Genomic DNA, 25,578 nt, shown 5'->3' on the forward strand with positions numbered 1-25,578 from the left:
AACCAGCATCTGGATATCACTCCACCTACTTCCTGTGTGGCCTTAGGCAAGTAACCTAACCTCTCTGAGCCATGTCTATAAGCAATGTGGTTATTGTAAGGATTTAGCTTTGCGTGGCGAGGGAGTAATGCATGTTCCAGGAACCAGACCACAGTGTCTAGAGTAACACCGTTCAATAGAATTTTCTGTGATGATGGAAATGCTCTGTAAATCTGGAAATGCTATTGAATACAGTAGCCACAATCCACCCGGTAATAGCTAGCTTGATTGAAGAACTAAAATTTTAATTTAATTTTAATGTAAACAGTCACATGTGAGTAGTGGCTGCCATATTGGACAGCTCAGATCTAGATCCCAGAGGGAAAGAGGAGGAAGGTTTGTAATAGAGGTTAGACTGTGGAAGGCTTCGTGGGCCTCATCAGGGACTTATCTTTATCCTAAAAATTATAGGAATCAGTTAAAGGGCTTTCAGTTGGAAGGAGGAAAGCGACCATCAGATTTTAATTTCGGAAAGATTTTTCTTTAGAGGACAAGATAAAATGTGGTAGACCAGTTGGATGTACGTTGTATTAGGCTATGGAATATGAATGGTCACTTGATCTAGGATGGTAGCAGTAGAAAGAAATGGATAGATTCACAGGATATTTTGGATTTAGAAATCAATGGGATTGGGCTGATGGATTGGTTTTGAGGGAGGTGTTAGAATGATGCCTAGGTGTTGTGGCTTTGCTTACAGAGGAGCTGGGAGAGATGGTGACACCATTCATTAATAGACAAAAAACACTAGAAGAGGATCTGGAGGGGAGATTATGACTTTAGGCATGGCCATGTTGAGACATCTAGTGATGGATATAAAGGTCTGGAGATCAGAGAAGTCTGGCTGGAGACGTCATGGGTGATGGGGAAAGGGAGATGGACCAGAGGAAAACTCGAGGCAGAAGATTGAGCCTTAATTAATGTCATTTACTGGTTAAGGAAAGGAGGAACTCCCAATGGAAAATGGCTAGAAAGGCCAGAGAGACAACAGGAGACTCTGACTTCCCAGAAACTGACTAGTCCAATGCCCCTTAGTTCACAAGTGCAGAACCAGAATTTATACCCAAAACCCATACATACACACATAGTTCATTATTTTGAACTAGAGCCCCCTCACTAGCAATAAGACCAAAGTCCTACCTTTCTGAACACCAGAACACTGTCAAGGGTGACGTGGAAACGCCCAATGGCATTTCTAATCAAAATCACTCCAAACGTTAGTTCTGGGAAGTCTTTGATCACATCATAGAACAACTCTGCTACTTCTTCCTCTAAATCCTGTTTGGGGAGAGATGTCTGATGAGGCTTTGGTAGGAAGCAAAATGCCTGGATTTTTTAAGGACAGGGTGAAAATAGTGACTAATTCATCTCTTCACCTTTCCAAGCTCTGTGGTTTTGCTGGGCCACCTAAATCCACTTTCATGGATGTTTCATACCCAGAATACTTCGATGGCTATGACTAAGCCCAAAATAGGCAAATCCACAGAGATGAATGGAGAGAATCGATAAACTTGACCTTTCCCAAGTAGTAGAGTGAAGGCTGTTCTAACACAGGTGTTAAGACTTTTTAACATTTATTCCTTAATTGCTTTCAGAAGAGGCTATTGATTTGACCACATGTGGTACCAAATATGAACTTGATATCACGATATGGTTGTAGTTTCAGCCTTCTTCTTTAGCTTGAAAGAAAATTGGGGCCAAAAACGATGTCAAAATGTAGGATGGGAGAGAAAAAGGTACAAACTCTCCCCTTGTATAAATATAATCCCAAAGTTCTGACTTCTACTCAGAGAAGGGGAGGAGTCATCAAAGTTATAGGAAATGAGTTAAGATGTATAAGAAACTCATTCTCCAAAAGCAAGAGCAATTTGCAAATCATTTATCATTCAGTGATATTCTAAATGAACCCCAAAAAAGATCAGTTATACTATCAAAACCACTTCAATATATGTCAATCTCCTCTCCTCTCTTCCCATTACTGTCCACCTTTGTAGTTAGCTTCTCTTACCATTTCAGCTTCCGTTTCTTCTTTATTTTTTATCCTGCAGTTCCCCCAGAAAACCAGTTCATTGAAAAAGGAAGAATGGGCATGGAATTAACCTAAATGAGAGACCTCTCCTCACCCTACCCACCCTCTCCTCACCCTACCCACCCTCTCAGACACAGGACTCCCCATCAGTTGAGAAGCCACCTCCCACCTCTTGAATGCAGTACCTGGAAGAAGCCGATGATGACCAAGGGCCTGGAATTCACAAACTCTGCTATCTCACTGGTGTCAGAGAACAAAAATGCTTTCTGGCTAATTTGTCTTCTCAACCAAACAACCAAGGCAGTAGATTCAACCACTCCTGGAGAGAGACATACAATTAAATGGATCCCACAGAAGTTTCCTCTTGAACTGGAGCAAGTCCTGTCTTCCCCAAGTTAAATGAGTAGAAACCTCTTGTCTTGGATTCCCACCCCTTGAAGTCCAAGGTCAGTTTCTCCTCTCCTCCCCACCTGAGCCCCAAAACGTGAACATTAACAACAGCAGCTAAACTTGACTGAGCACCTACCAAGGACCGGGCACCGGGCTGAGCATTTTGCATGTCTTACATCCCCACAATAACCCTATGGGATACATATTCTCCCAATCTTGCAGATGAGGAAATTGAGGTTCAACTTTGCCATTGGCCACTCCGCTAGCGAAGCTGGGAATCAAACCCGGGAGGAAGCATGCCCAGCTGTGTTTTCTTATTCACCCTTCAAAGTGACAGGAGGATGGATTTATTTTTTTAAAACATATAGTTTTAAAATGTAATTAAAAAGGCCAGCTAGCTCTGCACCCTTGGGAGAATTCCATTATCTCCCTGTGTCTCCAGTTCCTTAGCTGAGACCTAGATGTCCATGAGGTCATACACCCTGACTTCCATTTCTCAGCTATCATATGGGAAGTGCCAAGCACACAAAAGGCATCTAAAATCGGGACACATGTACCATATCTGGGGAGACATAATGGTGTGCCAGAATGTACTCAAGGCTACAAATGGACTTGTGTTTGCTAGGATCATCAGTTTCATATGGTGGCAGGTAATGTAAAATATTATTTTCTGTCAAGGCCTGCTATAGAATATAATGGATCATTTAAAATGAGTTTATGAGCTAAAGCAATGTTTGTTGTGAGTAGCTTTGGACAACATATTGGGTTGGCCAAAAAAGCCAATACAAAGGCCTTTATTCTTCACTCCTTCACTCGTTCATTCATTTGATAAATATGCATTGGGTGCCTATTACGTTACTGAATGCTGTGCTTGGTCCTGGGGATAAAATGGTGAGCAGAAACGAGACTATGCAGCTCTCATTCTGTTGAGGAGGACAACTATCCAATAACTGCACAAACAAGGGTAAAATCACACCCCAAGTAAGTATTCAAAAGCAAAGTTCTATGAACCTATATAAAAGATACACGACCTAGACTGTGAAGTCAAGGAGAGCTTCCTGGAGGAAATCACTTATGAGCTGAAAACTGAAGGATACATAGGAGTTAACAGGAAGCAACTGGAAAAGGAAAGGCGGAGAAAACAGCCTGTGCAAAGGCCCTGTGGCAGGACAAATTGCTGCCTGGGGCTTGAGGAATGCACACTGAGTTGCTAAATCGACTGGAAAGGACACTATTTTCAGTATGTTTGCCTACTTTTCCTAAGAACATTAGGCCTTTTAAAAATTTATAATGCAGTATGTTTACATGCATAAAGGTATACAAATTATAATATATAGTTTGATGAATTTTCATAAAATGAACACACATGTATAAATATCACCCAGATAAAGAAATTGAACGTTATGAGCCCCTCGGAAATCTCCATGGTGCCCCCTCCCAGCCACTACCCAACCCTCACCTAGAGGAAACCATTATCCTAACTTCTAACCTGCTCTTGAACTTTCTATTGAGTCATACAGTATGTGTTTAGGATCGGGCTTCACTATACGTGTGAGATTCCTCCATGTTGCACCTGTAGATTCGTTCCCCCTGCTGTGTAGCATTCCATTGTGTGAATATTCCACAACTTATTTAGCCATTCCCTGTTAATGGGCATTTGGTTTGTTTATAGTTCGGGGCTATTAAGAATTAATTCTTGTGCATGTCTCTAGGGGCACATTGTATGCACTTCTGTTGGGTACATGCCCAGGAGAAGAATTTCTAGTCATGGGGACGCTGTGTCCAGCTTTAGTAGATACAGACTAGACCATTTAAAAAGCCACAGTGAATCAGGCCTCTAAAAGTTGGTAAGAGGATGATGTGGTGGTCTCAAGGGACAGAGGGGGCGGGGGAGGCTTCATGCCACCCTCAGACCATGGCTCTCCACCCACTGCAGTCACTCCCTCCTCCTGGACACCAGCCCCAAGGCTGAGTTTCTATTTTCACAGTCGTCCAAGCCATCTTTTAGGAAGAAAGAGACACATATCATGAAAACAAACTTTCTCTTAAAGGCTTTGCCTGAAAAAGTTATGTCTTAAATGACCTGAAAGGAATTGGTTTAGAAATTCTGAAAATACCAAAAAAAGGTGAATAAAACCCTTCCAAATGGGTTTGAATTACAGGTCCTCAGAACCACTGCTCTGATTTCCCTTTGTGCTACTCTCTCCTTCTGTCCGCACTCCAGCCATATCCTTTTCATCCAGCACACTGGGCTTGGTATCCACCAGTCCCTCTGCCCGGGCTGTCCTTTCCTCTCAGCTCTCAAGGGCATCTCACCCTGCTTATTTAATTCTCAGTTTGGTCTTTTCTTACTCTCCCCTCAATCATTCTCTATTTTATGACCTGTTGTATTTTCTTCACTGAGTCTGTTTCTGAAGCTATGATTTTTTTCCTAACTTTCTCAGTAGCTCCTGAGGGGGAACAGAATATGCCACCTCAAATTCTACTACTTTGGCATATTATTTTGAATTAAAGTTACTTGAGAAATAGCCTGTGCAAGAAGGATGTCTGACCCTCCATTGTCCCTTCGAAAGCAGGAAATAAATCTCCCATGTAGAGGTACCCTCCCTATACCAGGACGGTAGACTACATCCTTATCACCAGACATAGGGATTTAAGGTCAAGAAGGTTGTATAAAAAAACCTTGTTACTTCCTCACTAATTTGCTACCCCAAGCCCAAACACCTTTGCCTTGTCAATTCTTCACAACTTTATTGTTTCTTTGTCTAAAAGTTGCCTGTTTTGGTCACTTTTTTGAGCCTCGTATCTTTGGGACTCCTGTACGTTATCAAATTAAATTTGTTTTTCTTCTTTTACTCTTTCTTATGTCAATTTAATTATTAGACCAGCCAAAGAACCTAGAAGGGAAGAAAGGAAACATTTTCCTCCCCTACATCCTGTAGTGTCTGGCTCACAGTAGGTGCTCAGGAAATAGTTATGGGATGAATGGATGAGGGGAATGAATCATTAGATAACTCGGTTTGAGGGGACTTGATCTTGGACCCTCTTCTCTGGGATGGATGAGCTCCATTTGCCCTTCTGGACCCCATAGGACCGAGATAGCTCTGAACTTGGCAAACAGCTTGTTTCTGAGTTCCTGCCAATCGGGCACTGTCCCCACTAGGCAGGTCCCTCTCCTGGTGCTCGGCTCTGAGCCTGAGGACACAGCGACAACCGAGGTATGAATGCCGTGTCAATGATTGACTGGGGCCAGAGCTCCGCTGCATATTTCCAGGCACAAGCTGTGAATGCCGCATTAATTGAAGGCCTGGAGGCAGCCTGAGTCCCCCTCCCTCCAGGGAGATGGCCAAGGTCAAGTCTCCCACCATCAGTCCTTGGAGACCAGAGGAGAACCTGGACTTGAAACAACAACGACTAAACCCCACCTGCCTCTGAGGGAAGTTTTCATAAAAGTTACAGTGCAAGAGGCCAGTGAAGTACTGCCGCTCCCTTAGCTCAGGAAGTCCTGTCAAGTGGCAGAACTGGCATTAGTCATTCTTTTTAGGAAGTGAGAAATAGAGGCTGCTTCAAGCTCTCACAGCTAGCGCTCGTCCTAAACTCTGGGCTCTGGCTCCGTCCCGGCATCCCACTGCCTCTTTCCATGGCTGGGGGTAATACTGAGGAAGAAGGGGATGGTCAAGCCCAGTACAAATATGGGCTGGCTCCTTAATTGTGGGGCCCTTGCAATTCCACCCCATTCAAACTCAACATATGCATTAAAAACCTAAGTGTTCCAGGCACTAGACTAGGGTCAGGAAACTAATAGTTTGAGGATAATAATAACCACATCTGCCGTTTACTTAGAGGACAGCACAGTGTACAGCAGGGATCAGTCAACTGTAGCCCATGGACCAAACCTGATCTGCCAACTGATTTTATAAATAAAGTTTTATAGGGACACAGCCTCGCCCATTTGTTTGTGTATGGCTCCTTTCTCACGGCATCAGCAGAGTTAAATAGTTTCAACAGAGATTGGTTTGTCAGGCCTAAAATATTTACTTTCTGGTCCTTTAGAGAAAATATTTGTGGATCCCACTGCTACTTAGCTGGGGAGCCTTGAGAGTTATTCCACTCTCTGCACCTCAGTTTCCCCATCTGTAAAAGCACCTCCTGTACTGTGTTATGACATCTGAGAAGGGACTAGAACAGTGCCTGGAACACAGTAAATGCTTCAGACATGTGCAGACTTATTCTTTCTTCCTAGGAACCCTTGGAGGTAGATGCCTTTACCATCCCTACTTTACAGATGAGAAAATCAGAATTCAACAGGAGGAAGTGATTGTTCCTCAGGTATGTAGTGAGGATTTGAAGCCGAGGTGTCCACCAGCTCTGGCAGCCTTTTAGGAGACCCCAGGAAATGAGGTGAGATTGGCCTCTGCCCTGTGCTGTCAGTTGAGTAGACAGTGAGGAAGAGATACAATTCTGTGAGATGAGATCTTTGAGGGGGAAGCACAGGTGCTGTGGGACCACAGGAACGGTGCAGGCACCCCGACCCAGGCAGTCAGGGGAGACTTCCTGGAGGAGGTGATAGTGAAGCTTCCTGAATGGCAGAGGAGGTTCCAGGCCTGGCTCCCAGCACAAAGGGAGCTCAGACAGTCTGGAAGTCGCTATGCCGTCACCTTCTTACCTCTAAGTGGAGTTGGACCTCACCTGTCCTTCAGGAGGCGAAGGCATCCCAGAGCCTGAGCCACTCCATGAGGAGATATGGACTTTGACAAAGTAACTTGGGGCTTCTGGTTTCTTCACAGCCCTCCCCCAAACCAACACATCACAAAGGGCTCCTCGCTTAGGGTCAGTGGGTGGCCATTGAGGGTTGTCACTCGGTGCATAGGAAGCAGCAGTTTTTGTCCCTTCTCTCACTCCTGCCCTCTCTCCCCATCTCTTTCTCTTCCCCTTGCACACACCAGCCTCATAGAAACCAGCTGGGAGCCTCAAGGCTCCAAGTCTTTTATGCAACCTGCCCTGAGGCTGGCTCTTCAGCGAGTCTGGCCTGTGTGTCTCACACCCCCTTTGTGTCCATTCTGAGAACTGCAAGGCATCCTGCAGCCCCTGCACATGGTGGCCCTCTCCCCCCGTCCCTTTGGCTCTTATAACAACTCTCCAACAGGCTTATTGCAAACCTGCTAAACGCCAGGCCCTGAAAAATACAAACTCAATGTTCTGAGATTCAATCATGCAACATACACGATGGGAACATTCTACTAACATAGTAAGGGCTGTGCTGGGCACTTCTGTGTTCATTAGTTTTATTCCCTCCATCCATCTATCCATCCACTGTGCATACGTTCATGCAACCATATATTTGACACTCTTTAAACTTAGGACCTGCTATGTGTCACACGGAAGCACAAAACTCTTCAAATTTCCACAACATCAGGATATGACACACGGTAGGTTCTAAATAAGAGTGTAGAACAAGTAGATGAATGAGTTAACTGAATGGAGGGCGATAGAGGCGGGAGGGTTTGGTAGTCACCCTGTCTCAAGCCCGTCTTGTTCTAGCAACTCCCAGTCTCCGTTTCGAGCAACCAGTGCTTCCTCGGCCTGGGACCCTGTCAAAATCATTCTAAAGTGGAAGAGTGCGGTGGGAGTGGGGAGATAGGTGAGTGGGGACCTCACTCTCTGGTCTCTATAGTTTATAAGCCATGTGCATCCCTATCCCACCTCATGGTGCCTCCAGAGCCCACCAGCTGAGATGCAAGCTGTGGTGGAGGCAGCTACACGTGCACCGAAATCTTTTACTTCCTTTAGACATAGAGCAGGGCCGTATTTCCCAGCCTTTCTGTTGGGTGGAGCGATATTCGCCATCTCCAGGCCTGGGCCACGGACACCACTGGTGGCGCCCCTTTGCCTCTCGGCACCAATAGCTGGCCAGATACAGAGGGAAGGGCAGGAAGCTCGGGGGTCCTAGGGGAGGACAACGTCACAGGCTGGAAGGGAGCTGGGTCCTTGAAAGACTGTGGGGAACAGAGTCCCCTCATCTCCACCCTCTGGCTGCTAACTGGGCTCCGTGCAAGCGAGAAATAAACTTGTAATTCTGCTAAGCCACTGAAATGCAGATGTTTGTGTTTCCATAGTTAGCGTTACCTTGATTGACACAGAAGTACCATTACCTTTGCAGCTGATGGGCTCCGATCTATTGCCCTCAAAAAACAGCTTCAACTCTGGGGCCTTCTTGACATCAAACTCCTTCTGAAGTTCCTTCTCAACTGTGATGTCCACTTTGCCAAAGCCAATCCCGTTCTTGCCTTTGCCCATGATCTCCACGGCTTTGCCCAGCTCCTCAGCTAAGTCCCTGGATTGCTCTGAGGATGGGTTGTCTGAAAGAGGCAGTATGAAGACAGAACTCACTAGAGCTTTTCCTGCATCCCTGTCTCCCAAGGAGGAGGTTTTGTCTGGCCTGCTTAGCTCCGGGGCTTTTCTGGTGCCCCACTGCTAATGGGTAGATTCAGAAATGTGACAAGATGTGAGACACACGGTTCAGGAAATTGGTCAGTTTGGGAGACACAGGTTTCTTTGGGTTGGGTAACACTGGAAACAATACAACCTTGGGCAACTTAATCTATTGAAGCTCCAATTTCCTCATAGATAAAGTGGGGAAATAGTGGCTACCTTGTGAAGTTGTCAAAAGATTTATTTTACAATCAGTTGTATTGTGCTTATTACTTTCTAAGAGTTTTACATGGATTAAGCCATTTAATCCTCCTAGTACCATATGGGATAGGTACTGCTATTATTATCTCAGTGTTATAGATGAGGAAACTGTTGCACAATTGAAATGACACCTACTTGCCCAAGGCCCCATGGCAGCAGGAGGTATAGCAGGATGGGACCCACCCGCTCTGGCTCCGGAGTGCTTGCTCTCTAACCTCCACTGGGCATGTCCAACCCTTAGCACAATGCCTAGAACTTGGTCAGTACATAATGCATTCTTACTAGCACCATTATTATTGTAAAATTTCTATCAGAAATTATAGTGAGGGGGAGAGAAAGAGAGAGAGAGGGAGGGAATGAGGGAGGGAGGGAGGGAGAAGAGGGGAGAGAGAGAAGGGGGAGAGGGAGAGAGAGGGAGGGAGGGAGAGGGAGGGAGGGAAGGAGGAAGGGGGGGAGAGAGAGAGAGAGAGAGAGCCATCTAGTGGAAATTCCTGGACCTAACAGGCCAGTTTGGGCCCCTCCAGTTGCCCTGTATCTGCGTGTAATACAGCAGGGGACTCTCTGGTGGAAAGAAGGCCAGATGTGGGAAGGGTAAGGATGGAGGGAGGCTATGATGACCTCCTACGCACTCAGCCCATCCCCTTGGTCTGGGGTGTTGAAGAGACCTGACAGTATCATATTGCTGGGCAGCGGGGTGGCATTTGGAGTGAGGAGCCCTTTTCTGGAAAGAGCCTCAGGGGCCTGACACGTGATCCCAGCAGCAGGAGAGGTCTTCCTGGCCTAAATGGGGGCGGTGGGGTAGGGGCTAAAAGGCAGGCAGTTTTGCCTCCCTTCCTCCTGAGAGGATTGTGAAACTGCAGGCCCCTCGCTGGTCCCTCACCGACTGGTGTCTGCAGCAGGTGGGCCGAGCCAGGGCAGGGGGTCATTAATTCCCTTTCAAGCCAGAACAGTTTATCTTTTTCAAACTCCCTTGTCCATCTGGAGCATTTGGAAAAAGTGCAAATCACTTCCAATGCTATGGGCAAGTTCCAAGTCCAACAGAGAGGGCTTTTGTAAAGCAAAACCCAGAAGGCTAGGCCTGGGACAGCTGGCATACGCCCTATTGCCAGTCAGCACACCTGCTCCAGTGATGGATCCCGAAAGTGAAAGATCGTTTTCATTAAGCTCCCAATCAAGGGACAGGAAGTGGGAATTTTTGCCTCTCTTGTAGATCGATGCCTTTCCACTGCCTGCTTTGTCACCATCATCGCCTTCGATACCCCCATCAATCACCACCAGCAGGTGCTGGCCTGTTGCCAGCCACTCCGGCCTGCAGGCTTCTCCTCTGCCTCCCTCGTGGACTCGGCAGTGCCTGGCTCAGGGCTGCTAATTGACAGAGCATCCAAGTCAGAGTTTCTAAGGGTACGAGCTTGGGGCAAGGGAAACACTTGTCTAAACAGTGGAGTTTTTGAGGTTCCACACACAGCCCAGTGGTCTTCAGTGTCCAAAATGGAAGTGAGAGATAGAGGTTGTGACAGCTGGGATCTGAGAGCTGGATGGATGGGACCTAACAGTAATGGGATTCATTCACTCATTCATCTGACAAATCTTTTTTAGAACCTTCCATGTGCCAGGAAATGTTTTAGGTATCGGGGACTTAACAACAAACAGATTGATAAAAATGACTGCTCTCATTGGAGAAGGCAGAAAATAAACAAAATAAAGAAGCAGACTATATTCTATGTTAGATGCTAAGTGCTATGGAGAAAAAAGAAGCAGAGGTGGAAGTTGGGAGTGTCAGGGGAATGGAGTTTAAGTAGAGAGGCGAAAGGAGGCCTCACTGAGAAGGAACGTTTAATAAAGACTGAAGAAGCTAAGGGAGCAAGCTGTGTGCTTGCTTACAGGAGGGACAGAGTTCCAGACAAAGGAGCCATACGTGCAAAGGCCCTGAGGTGGGAGCACGTGCAACATGTTTGAGGGATGACGAGAAATCCATTGGGTCTGGAACAGAGTGAGCTGGGGTGAGGTCAGGTGACACAGGCCGTGTAGAATAAACTTTGGCCTTTCCTCCAAGGGTTGTGGAAATTACTGGAGGGTTTGGAGCTGAGTTAGATGTGATGACTTACTGGATTGTTCTGAACGTTATATGGAGATTAGACCAAAGAGAAAAAAGGAGACTAGCTGGAGCCACTGGAATAATCCAGGTGAGAGATAATGGCTTGAACCAGGCGAGCGGTGAGAAATGGTCAGAGCCTAGAGGGATCTTGGAAGAGTTGACAGGATTTACTGATGGATTGGAGGTGGAGTGTAAATGAAAGAAATCAAGGACGACTCTGACCTTTTGACCTGAGCAACCAGAAGGATGATGATGGTGATGATGATGGTAGTAATGATAACAAGATAACAATGTTTATTGAACACTTACTATGCCAAGTGCTTTGCTAAGTGTTACACGCATTATCTTGGTGAATCCTCAGAACAACCCTATGAGTCATCTGCTGTTACAGGTGAGGAATGTTAGACAAGGAAACGGAAGCCCAGAGGTTTCACAGCTAGTAAGCATTAGGCTGAGGGCAGCTCCATGGCTGACTGACTCCGAGATCCACGCTCTAACTGACCTCATAGGTAAGCTGGTCTGAAAAATGTTCCTCTTTTCCTGGAGGGGTGGGTTTCCCATCTCCCCTGCTCTGAGTGGTTCTCATCAAAGCAGATAGACTCTGGAGAGCCAAATCCACTCTTTACAATTTACAGTCCTATCTACTAGTTTCTGTCTTTTTAAAATTTGCCTTTAGGGCGTTGGAGCCTTGAATCCTGAGTGTGTAAAGGTGAAATGGATGCATACACCCCTCAGGTCTTGGTGCCTGTATCATGAGGCATGGAGACACAACTCAGCTGTACATTCATTGGAACCTGGGCAAAGCAGTGCCCAGTGGACAGTGGACAGGCAGGGAGCCTTTCGCTGGGAGGCTGAGAGCTCCTATAGGTATAGCCCTCCTCAGGTTCTAACTCCACCTAAGGTTCATCTTCTGGCATATAGTGGGTACTCAATTAACATGAATTCCTTAGGTTGTCTCATAAAACAGAGACAGTTATGGTGGCTTACAGCACCGGTGGTCCAGGCAAGGCGTTTTTTAAACATCTCTGCACTTCAGTTTCCTCATCTATAGAATGGGGGTGGTAATAGCTCCCATACCTGAGAATGAGCCTACATAGTAAGACAAGGTAAGCAAAGCTCGGGCACAGAAGTGCCCAATAAACTTTAACTATTATGATGACATGGGGGAAATCCTTGGTCTTGCTCTGACCAGATGCTCTCTGGGGAGGGAGAGTCCTATGGAGATATCAGGATCTTCAGCAGATCTTCTGGTTCTGGGGGAAGGAAGACAATGGTGACCAGCACCAAGTCATCCAACACAAGGCTGAGGCCTATTGTGTGGCTCTCCCGTGGGTTTTGGGGTAAACAAATGGGACCCAGGGTCGCATTAGAGTTGTCAGTGGCTCTCTGACTGTCTGCTTGGTGTGCAAATGTGTTAATGGCTAACGGACCTAGATCAATGTTTGCCTGGGTCTTTAGTAGATGACCCCAGTCTCCCTTTTCTGAGCAGCCAATGTGGGTCACGGTAGGGACTGATGGATGGGGGAGCTGTGAGTGTAGGGACTGGAGATTAGCTCCCAGCACAGGGAGCTGGAGTCTGCATGTCTTTAGACTGTGGTTCTCAACAGGGCATCTTTGGCCATATCTGGAGACATTACTTGTTGTCACATCTGGAATTCTACTGGCATCTAGTGAGTAAAGGCAAGGGATGCTACTAAATACCCTACAGTGCAGGGACACCCTCCTCACATCACACACACACACACACACACACACACACACAGCAAAGAATTAGCCAGCCAGGCAGGGTCTTGGTGCTCCGGCCGGGTGTCAAGCCTGAGCCTCTGAGGTGGGAGAGCCGAGTCCAGGACACTGGGCCACCAGAGACCTCACAGCCTCATGTAATATCAATCGGCGAGAGCTCTGTCAGAGATCTCTGTCTTAACACTAAGACCCAGCTCCACCCAACAGCCAGCAAGCTCCGGTGCTGGACGCCCCATGACAAACAACTAGCAAGATGGGAACACAACCCCACCCATTAGCAGAGAGCTGCCTAAAGTCATACTAAGTTCACAGACACCCCAAAACACACCACCAGGTGTCGCCCTGCCCACCAGAAGGACAAGATCTAGCCCCAGCCACCAGAACACAGGCACAAGTCCCCTCTACCAGGAAGCCTACACAAGCCACTGAACCAACCTCACCCACTGGGGGCAGACACCAAAAACAATGGGAACTACGAACCTGCAGCCTGTGAAAAGGAGACCCTAAACACAGTAAGTTAAACAAAATGAGAAGACAGAGAAACATGCAGCAGATGAAGGAGCAAGGTAAAACCCCACCAGACCAGACAAATGAAGAGGAAAGACAGTCTACCTGAAAAAGAATTCAGAATAATGATAGTAAAGATGATCCAAAATCCTGGAAATAGAATGGAGAAAATACAAGAAACGTTTAACAAGGACCTAGAAGAACTAAAGAGCAAACGAACAATGATGAACAACACAATAAATGAAATTTAAAATTCACTAGAAGGAATCAATAGCAGAAAAACTGAGGCAGAAGAATGGATAAGTGATCTGGAAGATAAAATAGTGGAAATAACTACCACAGAGCAGAATAAAGAGAAAATAATGAAAAGAATTGAGGACAGTCTCAGGGACATCTGGGACAACATTAAACGCACCAACATTCATATAATAGGGGTCCCAGAAGAAGAAGAGAAAAAGAAAGGCTCTGAGAAAATATTTGAAGAAATTATAGTTGAAAAATTCCCTAACATGGGAAAGGAAATAGTCAATCAAGTCCAGGAAGCAGAGAGTCCCATACAGGATAAATCCAAAGAGAAACACACAAAGACACATATTAATCAAACTATCAAAAATTAAATACAAAGAAAAAATATTAAAAGAAGCAAGGGAAAAGTAACAAATAACATACAAGGGAATCACCATAAGGTTAACAGCTGATCTTTCAACAGAAACTCTTCAAGCCAAAAGGGAGTGGCAGGACATATTTAAAGTGATGAAAGGGAAAGACCTACAACCAAGATTACTCTACCCAGCAAGGATCTCATTCAGATTCAACGGAGAAATTAAAACCTTTACAGACATCAAAAGTTAAGAGAATTCAGTACCACCAAACCAGCTTTACAACAAATGCTAAAGAAATTTCTCTAGGCAGGAAACACAAGAGAAAGAAAAGATCTACAAAAAAAAAAAAAAACCAAAAAATAATTAAGAAAATGGTGATAGGAACATACATATCAATAATTACCTTAAATGTAAATGGATTAAATGCTCCAACCAAAAGACACAGACTAGCTGAATGGATACAAAAACAAGACCCATATACATGCTGTCTGGAAGAGACCCACTTCAGACCTAGGGACACATACAGACTGAAAGTGAGGGCATGGAAAAAGATATTCCATGCAAATGGAAATCAAAAGAAAGCTGGAGTAGCGATACTCATATCAGACAAAATAGACTTTAAAATAAAGACTATTGCAAGAGACAAAGAAGGACACTACATAATGATCAAGGGATCGATCCAAGAAGAAGATATAACAATTGTAAATATTTATGCACCCAACATAGGAGCACCTCAATACATAAGGCAAATGCTAAGAGCCATGAAAGGGGAAATCGACAGTAACACAGTAATCATAGGGGTCTTTAACACCCCACCTTCACCAATGGACAGATCACCCAAAATGAAAATAAATAAGGAAACACAAGCTTTAAATGATACATTAAACAAGATGGACTTCATTGATATTTATAGGACATTCCATCCAAAAACAACAGAATACACTTTCTTCTCAAGTGCTCATGGAACATTCTCCAGGATAGATCATATCTTGGGTCACAAATCAAGCCTCGGTAAATTTAAGAAAATTGAAATCGTATCAAGTATCTTTTCCAACAACACTGTGAGACTAGATATCAATTACAGGGAAAAAACTGTAAAAGATACAAAGACTTAGAGGCTAAACAATATGCTACTAAATAACCAAGAGATCACTGAAGAAATCAAAGAAGAAATTTTAAAATACCTATAAATAAATGACAATGAAAACACAACATCCCAAAACCTACGGGATGTAGCAAAAGCAGTTCTAAGAGGAAGTTTATAGCAATACAATCCTACCTCAAGAAACAAGAAAAATCTCAAATAAACAGCCTAACCTTACACCTAAAGCAATTAGAGAAAGAAGAACAAAAAATCCCCAAAGTTAGCAGAAGGAAAGAAATCATAAAGATCAGATCAGAAAGAAATGAAAAAGAAATGAAGAAAATAATAGTAAAGATCAATAAAACTAAAAGCTGGTTCTTTGAGAAGATAAACAAAATTGATAAACCATTAGCCAGAAAAAAAGGGAGAAGACTCAGATCAACAGAATTAGAAATGAAAAAGGAGAAGTAACAACTGACACTGCAGAAATACAAAGGATCATAAGAGATTACAACAAGCAACTACATGCCAATAAAATGGACAACTTGGAAGAAATGGACAAATTCTTAGAAAAGTACAACCTTCCAAGACTGAACCAGGAAGAAATAGAAAATATGAACAGACCAGTCACAAGCACTGAAAGTGAAACTGTGATGAATGCAAGAATTCTTCAATATATGCAAATCAATCAATGAGATACACCATATTAACAAACTGAAGGATAAAAACCTATGATCAGGGGCTTCCCTGGTGGCAGAGTGGTTGAGAATCCGCCTGCCAATGCAGGGGACACGGGTTCGAGCCCTGGTCTGGGAAGATCCCACATGCCACAGAGCAACTAGGCCCGTGAGCCACAACTACTGAGCCTGCGCGTCTGGAGCCTGTGCTCCACAACAAGAGAGGCCGCGAGAGTGAGAGGCCCGTGCACCACGATGAAGAGCGGCCCCCGCTTGCCGCAACTAGAGAAAGCCCTCGCACAGAAACGAAGACCCAACACAGCCTAAAATAAATATAAAAATAAACAAATAAAAAATTTTAAAAAAACCTATGATCATCTCAATAGATGCAAAAAAAGCTTTCAACAAAATTCAACACCTATTTATGATAAAAACTCTCCAGAAAGTAGGCACAGAGGGAACCTACCTCAACATAATAAAGGTCATATATGACAAACCTACAGCCAACATCGGTTCTCAGTGGTGAAAAACTGAAACCATTTCCTGTAAGATGGGGAACAAGACAAGGTTGCCCACCCTCACCACTATTATTCAACATAGTTTTGGAAGTTCTAGCCACGGCAATCAGAGAAGAAAAAGAAGTAAAAGGAATCCAAATCAGAAAAGAAGAAGTAAAACTGTCACTGTTTGCAGATGACATGATACTATACATAGAGAATCCTAAAGATGCTACTTTAGGATTACAGAAAACCACTAGAGGTAATCAATGAATTAGGTAAAGTAGCAGGATACAAAATTAATACTCAGAAATCTCTTGCATTCCTATACAGATAAACCCACGCACATATGGTCACCTTATCTTTGACAAAGGAGGCAAGAATATACAACGGAGAAAAGACAGCCTCTTCAATAAGTGGTGCTGGGAAAACAGGACAGCTACATATAAAAGAATGAAATTAGAACACTCCCTAACACCATACACAGAAATAAACTCAAAATGGATTAAAGGCCTAAATGTAAGGCCAGACACTATAAAACTCTTAGAGGAAAACATAGGCAGAACACTCTATGACATAAATCACAGCAAGATCCTTTTTGACCCACCTCCTAGAGAAATGGAAATAAAAACCAAAATAAACAAATGGGACCTAATGAAACTTAAAAGCTTTTGCACAGCAAAGGAAACCATAAACAAGACGAAAAGACAACCCTCACAGTGGGAGAAAATATTTGCAAATGAAGCAACTGACAAAGGATTAATCTCTAAAATATACAAGCAGCTCATGCAGCTCAATATAAAAAAAAAAAAAAAAACCCAATCCAAAAATGGGCGGACAACCTAAATAGACATTTCTCCAAAGAAGATATACAGATTGCCAACAAACACATGGAAGGATGCTCAACATCATTAATCATTAGAGAAATGCAAATCAAAACCACAATGAGGTATCACCTCACACTGGTCAGAATAGCCATCTTCAAAAAATCTACAAACAATAAATGCTAGAGAGGGTGTGGAGAAAAGGGAACCCTCTTGCACTGTTGATGGGAATGTAAATTGATACAGCCACTATGGAGAACAGTATGGAGGTTCCTTAAAAAAACTAAAAAGAGAACTACCATATGACCCAGCAATCCACTACTGGGCATATACCCTGAGAAAACCATAAGTCAAAAAGAGACATGTACCACAATGTTTATTGCAGCACTATTTACAGTAGACCTGGAAGCAACCTAAGTGTCCATCAACAGATGAATGGATAAAGGAGATGTGGCACATATATACAATGGAATATTACTCAGCCATAAAAAGAAACGAAATTGAGCTATTTGTAGTGAGGTGGATGGACCTAGAGTCTGTCAAACTGAGTGAAGTAAGTCAGAAAGAGAAAAACAAATACTGTATGCTAACACATACATATGGAATCTAAAAAAAAAAAAAATGGTTCTGATGAACGTAGGGGCAGGAAAGGAATAAAGACGCAGATGTAGAGAATGGATTCGAGGACACAGGGAGGGGGAAGGGTAAGCTGGGTCGAAGTGAGAGAGTAGCATTGACATATATACACTACCAAATGTAAAACAGATAGCTAGTGGGAAGCAGCTGCATAGCATAGAGAGATCAGCTCGGTGTTTTGTGACCACCTAGAGGGGTGGGATAGGGAGGGTGGGAGGGAGATGCAAGAGGCAGGGGATATGAGGACATATGTATACGTATAGCTGATTCACTTTGTTATACAGCAGAAACTAACACAACATTGTAAAGCAATTATACGTCAATAAAGATGTTTAAAAAAAGGGGGGGCATTAGCCAGCCAAAATATCAATAGTGCTGAGGACGAGAAACCCCACTTTAGAACAAGTTCAAGATCAAGCATGGAAAAGGATTCTGAGAATAACCTTCTCTCCATTCCATAGGGTGATTTATAGTGTACAGATGTGCTCACAAGTGATAAGGACTTCAGGGTGGTCTCCAACCCCTTCTAGTTCCTCAAGGGCCAGCCAACAAATTTCTCTGACCATTGCAGTGACCTACAAGCCCCTAAAGACTCTGCTCCTCACTCTTCTGATCTTATTTCCCACTACTTTTCAACAACTCAGCTTAGCCACCCCGCAGATTCCCACCTCAGGGCCTTTGCACTTGCTACTCCCTCTGCCTGAAATGCTCTCCTGGAGGTTGCTGCTTTACTGCCTTCAGGTCTTTGTTCAGTTGTCACCTTCTCAGGAAAGCCTTCCCTGGCCACCCTGGCCACAACAACAGCCGTACCTCCACCCACTCCTTGCACTCCCTAAGAGTTCTGCTTTTTCTCCATAGTACTTTTACCCTGAAGATATGCTACCTTTTTTACTTCTTTACCAGTTTATCTTGAGTCTCCCCTCTCTGGGATAAAAGTTCCATAAAGCAAGGATGTCTGTCTGCTTTGTTCACCGCTCAGTGCCTAGAATATATCTGGTATGTAATAAGTATTCAATAAATGTTGAGTGCATGAATGAATGTCTCAATTATCAGCACAGTTTAAGATGGATTGAGTGTTAGACCTGCTCTGAAATGTAAGACAGGGACAATGAGACCAAGCCCTGTGCCTGGAATACAGGTCTCAGTAAATGGTCGTCCCCATCATCACCACTGTGGTCCTCATTATCATTCTCATTCACCATCTACATCATCATCTAACCTGCTCCCAGGGCACAATCTTGCCACCTCTGCTTTAGGGATGATTACTAATTACTAATTAATGAACCCAGAAGCAGCTCTTGTTAAGTCTCATTTTGACCTCTCTCTGCTAAACGTAGCCTTCCCTTTTCTCCTGTCTCATTCATGGGGAACATCGTGGGCCAAAGGAAAGCTCATTTATTCATTCAGCATCTCCTCAGGCCTGCCACGCTCCAAGCACAATCCCAGATGTTAGCAGTGAAGAGATGAATAAGGGCTTCCCTGGTGGCGCAGTGGTTGAGAGTCCGCCTGCCGATGCAGGGGACACGGGTTCGTGCCCCGGTCTGGGAGGATCCCACATGCTGCGGAGCGGCTGGGCCCGTGAGCCATGGCCGCTGAGCCTGCGCACCCGGAGACTGTGCTCTGCAACGGGAGAGGCCACGGCAGTGAGAGGCCCGCATACCGCAAAGAAAAAAAAAAAAGCATTTTCAATACAGTGTGGCAAATGCTATGAAAAGGAGTGTGCAGAGGGCTGAGTGAGTGTGGGAGGGCCTAGGTGGGAGTAAGGTGGACACAGCCTCTTGACAGAGCAATTCCATGAACTTAAACCTCACAATCCAGGTGAAGAAGTTCAGGAAGAACACTACAAGTGGAGGAAACTGCAAGTGTAAAGGCCAGGAGGCCAATGCCAGGGTGACCTACCTGGTGGCCACACTCAGAGTGCAGAGCACAGAGTTCAAGTGGAGTGGAGAAGGAGGCCTGGTTAGGTCAAGCAGAGGACATTTTAGCCATGTTAAGGAGTTTGGGGACTTAGAGAATCTTTGGGGGTTTTTAATCAGGGAGTGACCCAATCAGATTTGCATTTTAGAAAACAAAATGTCTCTGGGTACACTGTAGAGACGGCACTGGAGGGGGAAGGGAGACCATCTAGAAGATGCTTCAGTGGTTCGTGGTAGGGAATGGTGAGGCCAGAACTAAGGCCATGGCAGGGGGATGGGGAGAAATAGTGATTGCAGAGGGCTTCAGGAAGTGGTTTCAACAGGATTTGGTGACGATTAGAGACGAGAGTAGAAAGGAGTTAAGAATGATCTTGGATTTCTGACTTTGACATGTGGATAACAGTGCTGTCAGTCAAGACAGGACGTGAGCAGAAGCTTGTCGTTGGAGCAAATCAAAGATGCTGAGGTCTATTTTGGACACACGTGGCATTGAGATGTGCGAGGGATATCCAAGAGCAAAGATCACCCTGGGTGTTGGCTCTTGAGCCTGGGGTCCTTGGAGAGATGAGAAAGTGGGCAGCAGCTAAGGATTTGAGAGTTACCAGGGCAGTATTTCCCTGGAGACAATATTGGAAAGACCTATTTGTAAAAAGCCATTTACTCCTGGAAAAAAAGCTTTTATAATGCTTGCCCCAAGTCATTCATTTTTCCAGAGGTGACTTGAAAGGGTCTGCCAGCTTTTGAGAATTCATTTTGATTTAAACTGTGTATTTGAAGGCATCAAATACTCAAATGAAATGAGTTGGAGTGTCTTTTAGATAGCATCTCTGCTGGTGGTCACCGCTTTGAAATACCTGCTGGTGGGAAGGCTTTAAATTTAAACTATTCAAATTGGGTGTGATCAAGTGCAATTAAAGTATATAAAATGGATTAACTTCCTTTGTAGCCCCAGGTTCGATGTCAATCCAGTCCCTAAGTTACAAGACAACAGTTAACACCCCAAAGAGCCATGAACTTGCCCTGCTGCCCTGATTAAAACACAGTAGTCAGGACTTCCCTGGTGGCACAGTGGTTAAGAATCTGCCTGCCAATGCAGCAGACATGGGTTCGATCCCTGGTCCGGGAAGATCCCACATGCCACGGAACAGCTAAGCCCATGTGCCACGGCTACTGAGGCTGCGCTCTAGAGCCTGTGAGCCACAACTACCGAAGCCCCTCACCTAGAGCCCGTGCTCCGTAACAAGAGAAGCCCGCGCCCTGCAATGAAGAGTAGCCCCCGCTCACCGCAACTAGAAAAAGCCCACGTTCAGCAATGAAAACCCAACACAGCCAAAAATAAAAACAAATAAATAAGTTCATTAAAAATAAACAGAGTAGTCACGGGCAGAGCTTGCATTCTCACACGGACAGGATAGGTTACCCAGGCTTGGCGACCTGCTGTGCCATTCTGGAAGGTAAATGAGTGTCGCGATGTGTGTTGTGTCGTGCAAAGTATGTGGCTCTAAATCCTTCTGAGGGTCTGAGGGTCTAGCATTCAGGGTTTAAGGCTGCAGCAAAAAAGAGAAGATGGCTTAGATGTCTGACCTGTGCAAACCATTAACTCGTAATCCACAGCAGGTAGAGCAGCTGCAGAGTTCTCAGTTCTTCTGAGAAAGCAACCATAAAACAAACGTTCAAGTAGTGGCCCAAGCCTTGGTGTGGATGAGGGATGCAGGGAACCAGCTGGAGGAGTAGTTCAGCAAAGTGGAAATCATGTCCTGCTCACAGGCTCGTGTAAAGAAAGTGGCCCAAACTGGATCTCCCCTAGGTTTTGCTCCGTGGGCTTGAAGTAAAATTAGGCATGCATCCTGACACTTTGAAGGAAACAAACCATTAACAGCCTGAGCTGGATGGAAGTCAGAGGCTTGGAACTATTTTGATGGAACTTTACACGACAGCCATGCTCCACATTGGATGGAGGCAAAATGACCCAATTAGATTTTCCCTTCTGTGAACTACCAAGGTTCAGGGCACAACAAGAATGTTTTTGTTCTATGTTGCTATGAAGTAGCTGCACAAGCCAGCTGAGGAAGCACTGGGATCCATGGTAACTGCTGATACTGTCACTTACCCGACTCCCCCACTGAAGGGGCGTCACTCGGAGAGAATGTATCAAATGAGAAGAGACAAAGATTGAGCAAGGAGCTGGGAGGCCTGAATTTCAGGCAGGGGACACAAACTCAGATACTAGAGGAGTGAGGCAGGGGTGTGACTGTGTGGGATTGGCTTATCCAGCCAAGATGTGGTAAACTGACAAGTATGTTTTCTGATCAAAACGGGAAATCGTTATTCAGCGCCAGCCAACTGTCACATTGCAGGAATGTAAGCCAGTGCTTCCAGAACTTTTGTTTTTTCAAGAGCAGATGTAAATTCAATTTCAATTGTGAAATGTCCCGAAATAGGGAGACAAATAGTGGCGCCACACTGGGTCACTGTGAGGATTATATGACATTTACTGGGCTATAAGGACAGTGCCTGGCCCACAGTAAGTGCTCACTATGTGACTGTTAGGAAAACCCCTTCTACCCTGTCCCAAGGCACAGACAGGTCTGTGCCAACGTCTCAGGAAAAAGAAGTCTGTTCTCTCTATCAAAATGCGGGCTGATGCAAAGCCTAAAGAATAAGCGTGGGCATGCAAACTTCAGACAGTAGAGGTGATGATCTAAAAGTCTTTCTCAAGAGCGTGCCCATAACTGTGTCCCAGCAACTTAACACGTGATCTTATTTAGTCTTCACAATCATCCAGTGTGGCCCTTATGTTCACGCCCATTTTACAGAGGAGAAAACTGAGGTTCAGAATAGTAAAGACACCTGAGGGTAAATCCTGGCTTCTTGCCTTCAGTGGGACAGAGGAGCCAGATACAAATCAAGACAAGAGTGGCAACATAGTATCTTGCAAATTGCTTAATTTCCCTGGACCTCAGTATTCTCATCTGTAAATTGAGGATGACATTATATATATTATTTTTAAAATTATTATTAAAACGTGTTCTCATGTGTTTAGCAATATTTAAAACTCCTCTGGGGACTTCCCTGGTGGCACAGTGGTTAAGAATCCGCCTGCCAGTGCAGGGGACACAGGTTCAAGCCCTGGTCCGGGAAGATCCCACCTGCCATGGAGCAACTAAGCCCATGCGCCACAACTACTGAGACTGTGCTCTAGAGCCTCCGAGCCACTACTACTGAGTCCACGTGCCACAATGACTGAAGCCCGCGCGCCTAGAGCCCGTGCTCTGCAACAAGAGAAGCCACCACAACGAGAAGCCCGCACACCACAACGAAGAGTAACCCCTGCTTGCCGCAACTAAAGTCCGCGCACAGCAACGAAGACCTAGTGCAGCCAAAAATAAATAAATAAATAAATAAAACTCCTCTTGCTGCCAGGAGAAAGGGGGCAGGTCTCAGCCCACCCATCACCCACTGCCCAGGAGTGAGGGACACTCACGGAAGAGCACCATCAAGAAGCGGGTCTCATTCAGCATCTGGGTCAGGCCGGCAGGTGTTAGCACCATCAGGTTTTTCTCCACCAGGATGTGCAAGGGCTGGGACATGTTGATGCTAGCTTCCTTGACGTCCACCTCTGGTGAGCCCTGGACAGGGCCGACACAAGAGGCCACCAGCAGCAGAGACATCCAGAGCAGCTCCATTGCTGTCCTGCAGCGACAGGAACAAGAACAAGAACCCTTATCAACACAGGTGGTGGGGCCCCATGTCATCACTCCCTCCCCATCTCCTTCCCTGCCAGGTCAGTCCTGATGTGGAGAACATAGCCTGAGCATGTCCCACTGCCCCTGCTAGCAGTGCCCACAGCTCAGCAAAGCAAGCTGGCAAAGGAGAGGCAAAGCGTCAGGTTAACCTCAGGGCCCACGGAAACGGCGCAGGGTTAGTTCAGAGGAGCATGGTCCCACTTGCAGCAGCAGAAAGCCAAATCACATGCCAGCCACTCAAGCCCAGTGGCTCCCCGGACACTAAGTGAGAATTTTTCGGATATGAAACCCAGTCCAGAATCCCAGGGTGAGCCTCTGGGTCTCAGAGATGACTGGTCCAATCCCTATCACAGCCTCTGCTTCATGCTCCTCCAGCTCCTGCTTGAATACCTCTTTTGATGGGCAGCTCACTACTTGACAGTGTACCCCATTGGATTTTTGAGCAAATTTTCTCAAGTGTAAATATTTCTTTTAAAAGTAATCACCATAGGGGCTTCCCTGGTGGCGCAGTGGTTGAGAGTCCACCTGCCAAGGCAAGGGATGCGGGTTCGTGCCCCGGTCCGGGAAGATCCCACATGCCACGGAGCGGCTGGGCCCGTGAGCCATGGCCGCTGAGCCTGCGTGTCCGGAGCCTGTGCTCCGCAACGGGAGAGGCCACAATGGTGGGAGGCCCGCGTACCACAAAAAAAAAAAAAGTAATCACTATAATGCACACTTGTAAAAATTCCAAGCAATACAATAAAAAAATGTTAAGTAAAAAATAAAAATTTCTCCCATAACACCACCCCTGAGAAAGTGACTCTTAACAGTTTGGAATGAATCTTTACTGATGTTGAAAATGCCCGTATGAATGTATATTTGAATGTACATATGTAAACATAAGTGGAATTAGGTATGTGTACTGTTCATTGTTCCGATTGTCTTACTCAATGAGATGAAATATACCCCAGATACCTTCTGATAAGAGTACATATTAGATCTATAACATGATTTCCTTTCCTCTTTTTTTCTCATTCTTTTCTTTTTATTTATTTATCTTTTTTTACAATTCTTATCTGTTAGAATGGTTTGGGTCAGCAGCTGCCGCTCTGTAAGTTCCACTCTCCCTGATAACATAGGTTTTCCCTAATAATTTAAAGCATAGGATCACTGTCATGTTCTTTGCATGTTCTCCACAAGCATAGAGCCATTTTCCTGTGTAGCATACAGACTACCCAAGTGTTTTAAATAAGAAGACATATAGCAAGTTCAGATTAAACGTATAAGGACCTGAATTCCTTCGTTGAGCGCTGTATCCCTAGCACCTGGCATTTATGATAGGAAAATGAACATGAACGAATAGATACTTGACATTTCCCTGGGAAACATGTTTGGCACACTATCTGAGGATTTTTTAAAAGTAGATCTTCTATTGTTATTTTTTGGTCTAATATATAAAGAATTGTGACCAATTCTCAAGTGCTAAATTTTATAAATACCTGTAACTAACATACTTGTCATGTACCAGGTGCTGTTTTAATGCATTCCATGTCATCACCTCTCTTATGACAACTCTACAAGGTAAGTATGGTAATATTGTCATCCCCATTTAGTGAGTATAAAATGAGGCACATAGAGGTTAAGTGACTTGCCCAAGGCCACACAGCTAATAAGTGACAGAGTCAGGATTTTAAACAAGGCAATCTAGCTACAGAATCCATGCCCTTAACCACAATAACGTACTGCCTCTCTAGTGTCCCCCTGCAAAACTGATGTAGTGAACAGTGTTTTGAGACACTAACTGAGGCTTCCGCCCAACCACCACCCCTGGTATCCGCCATTCAATCACATCCTGTCTCAGCGGGGAGGACCGAGGCTGGCAAGAGAGAACAGAATCGGATTTTGGTTTAGGGCTGCAAAACAGGCCTTTGAAACTCAGCAGGGACAAGACACTTGCAAGCCAGAGCTCCAATTGCAAGAACTGGGCTTTTCAGAAAGAAAAGGGTTTTTGACTACTCAAAGGTTTATGCTATAAACTCTAGGTTTGGAAGAACATGTTGACAGAAGGAACAGTTACCTTCCCCAAAGGAGATAAAAGTGTGCCTTCCTGACAGGAGGGAGGAG

General features: G+C 44.9%; 1 protein-coding gene across 3 annotated transcripts in view; it reads right to left on the bottom strand.

Annotated features, from left to right (window-relative positions):
• Positions 1-25,578, bottom strand: part of PDILT (protein disulfide isomerase like, testis expressed) — a 131,043-nt gene that overhangs the window by 13,532 nt on the left and 91,933 nt on the right. For all 3 annotated transcript variants that reach the window (XM_079946059.1, XM_079946060.1, XM_079946061.1), the window contains 4 exons: positions 23,214-23,422; positions 8,608-8,814; positions 2,251-2,384; positions 1,177-1,314 (listed from right to left, as the gene is read on the bottom strand). In XM_079946059.1, coding sequence (XP_079802185.1) covers positions 1,177-1,314; positions 2,251-2,384; positions 8,608-8,814; positions 23,214-23,422 — 688 coding nt within the window. The remainder of the gene's footprint in view (positions 1-1,176; positions 1,315-2,250; positions 2,385-8,607; positions 8,815-23,213; positions 23,423-25,578) is intronic.

The sequence above is a fragment of the Stenella coeruleoalba genome (assembly GCF_951394435.1).
Source record: "Stenella coeruleoalba genome assembly, chromosome: 15".
NCBI lineage: Eukaryota > Metazoa > Chordata > Mammalia > Artiodactyla > Delphinidae > Stenella > Stenella coeruleoalba.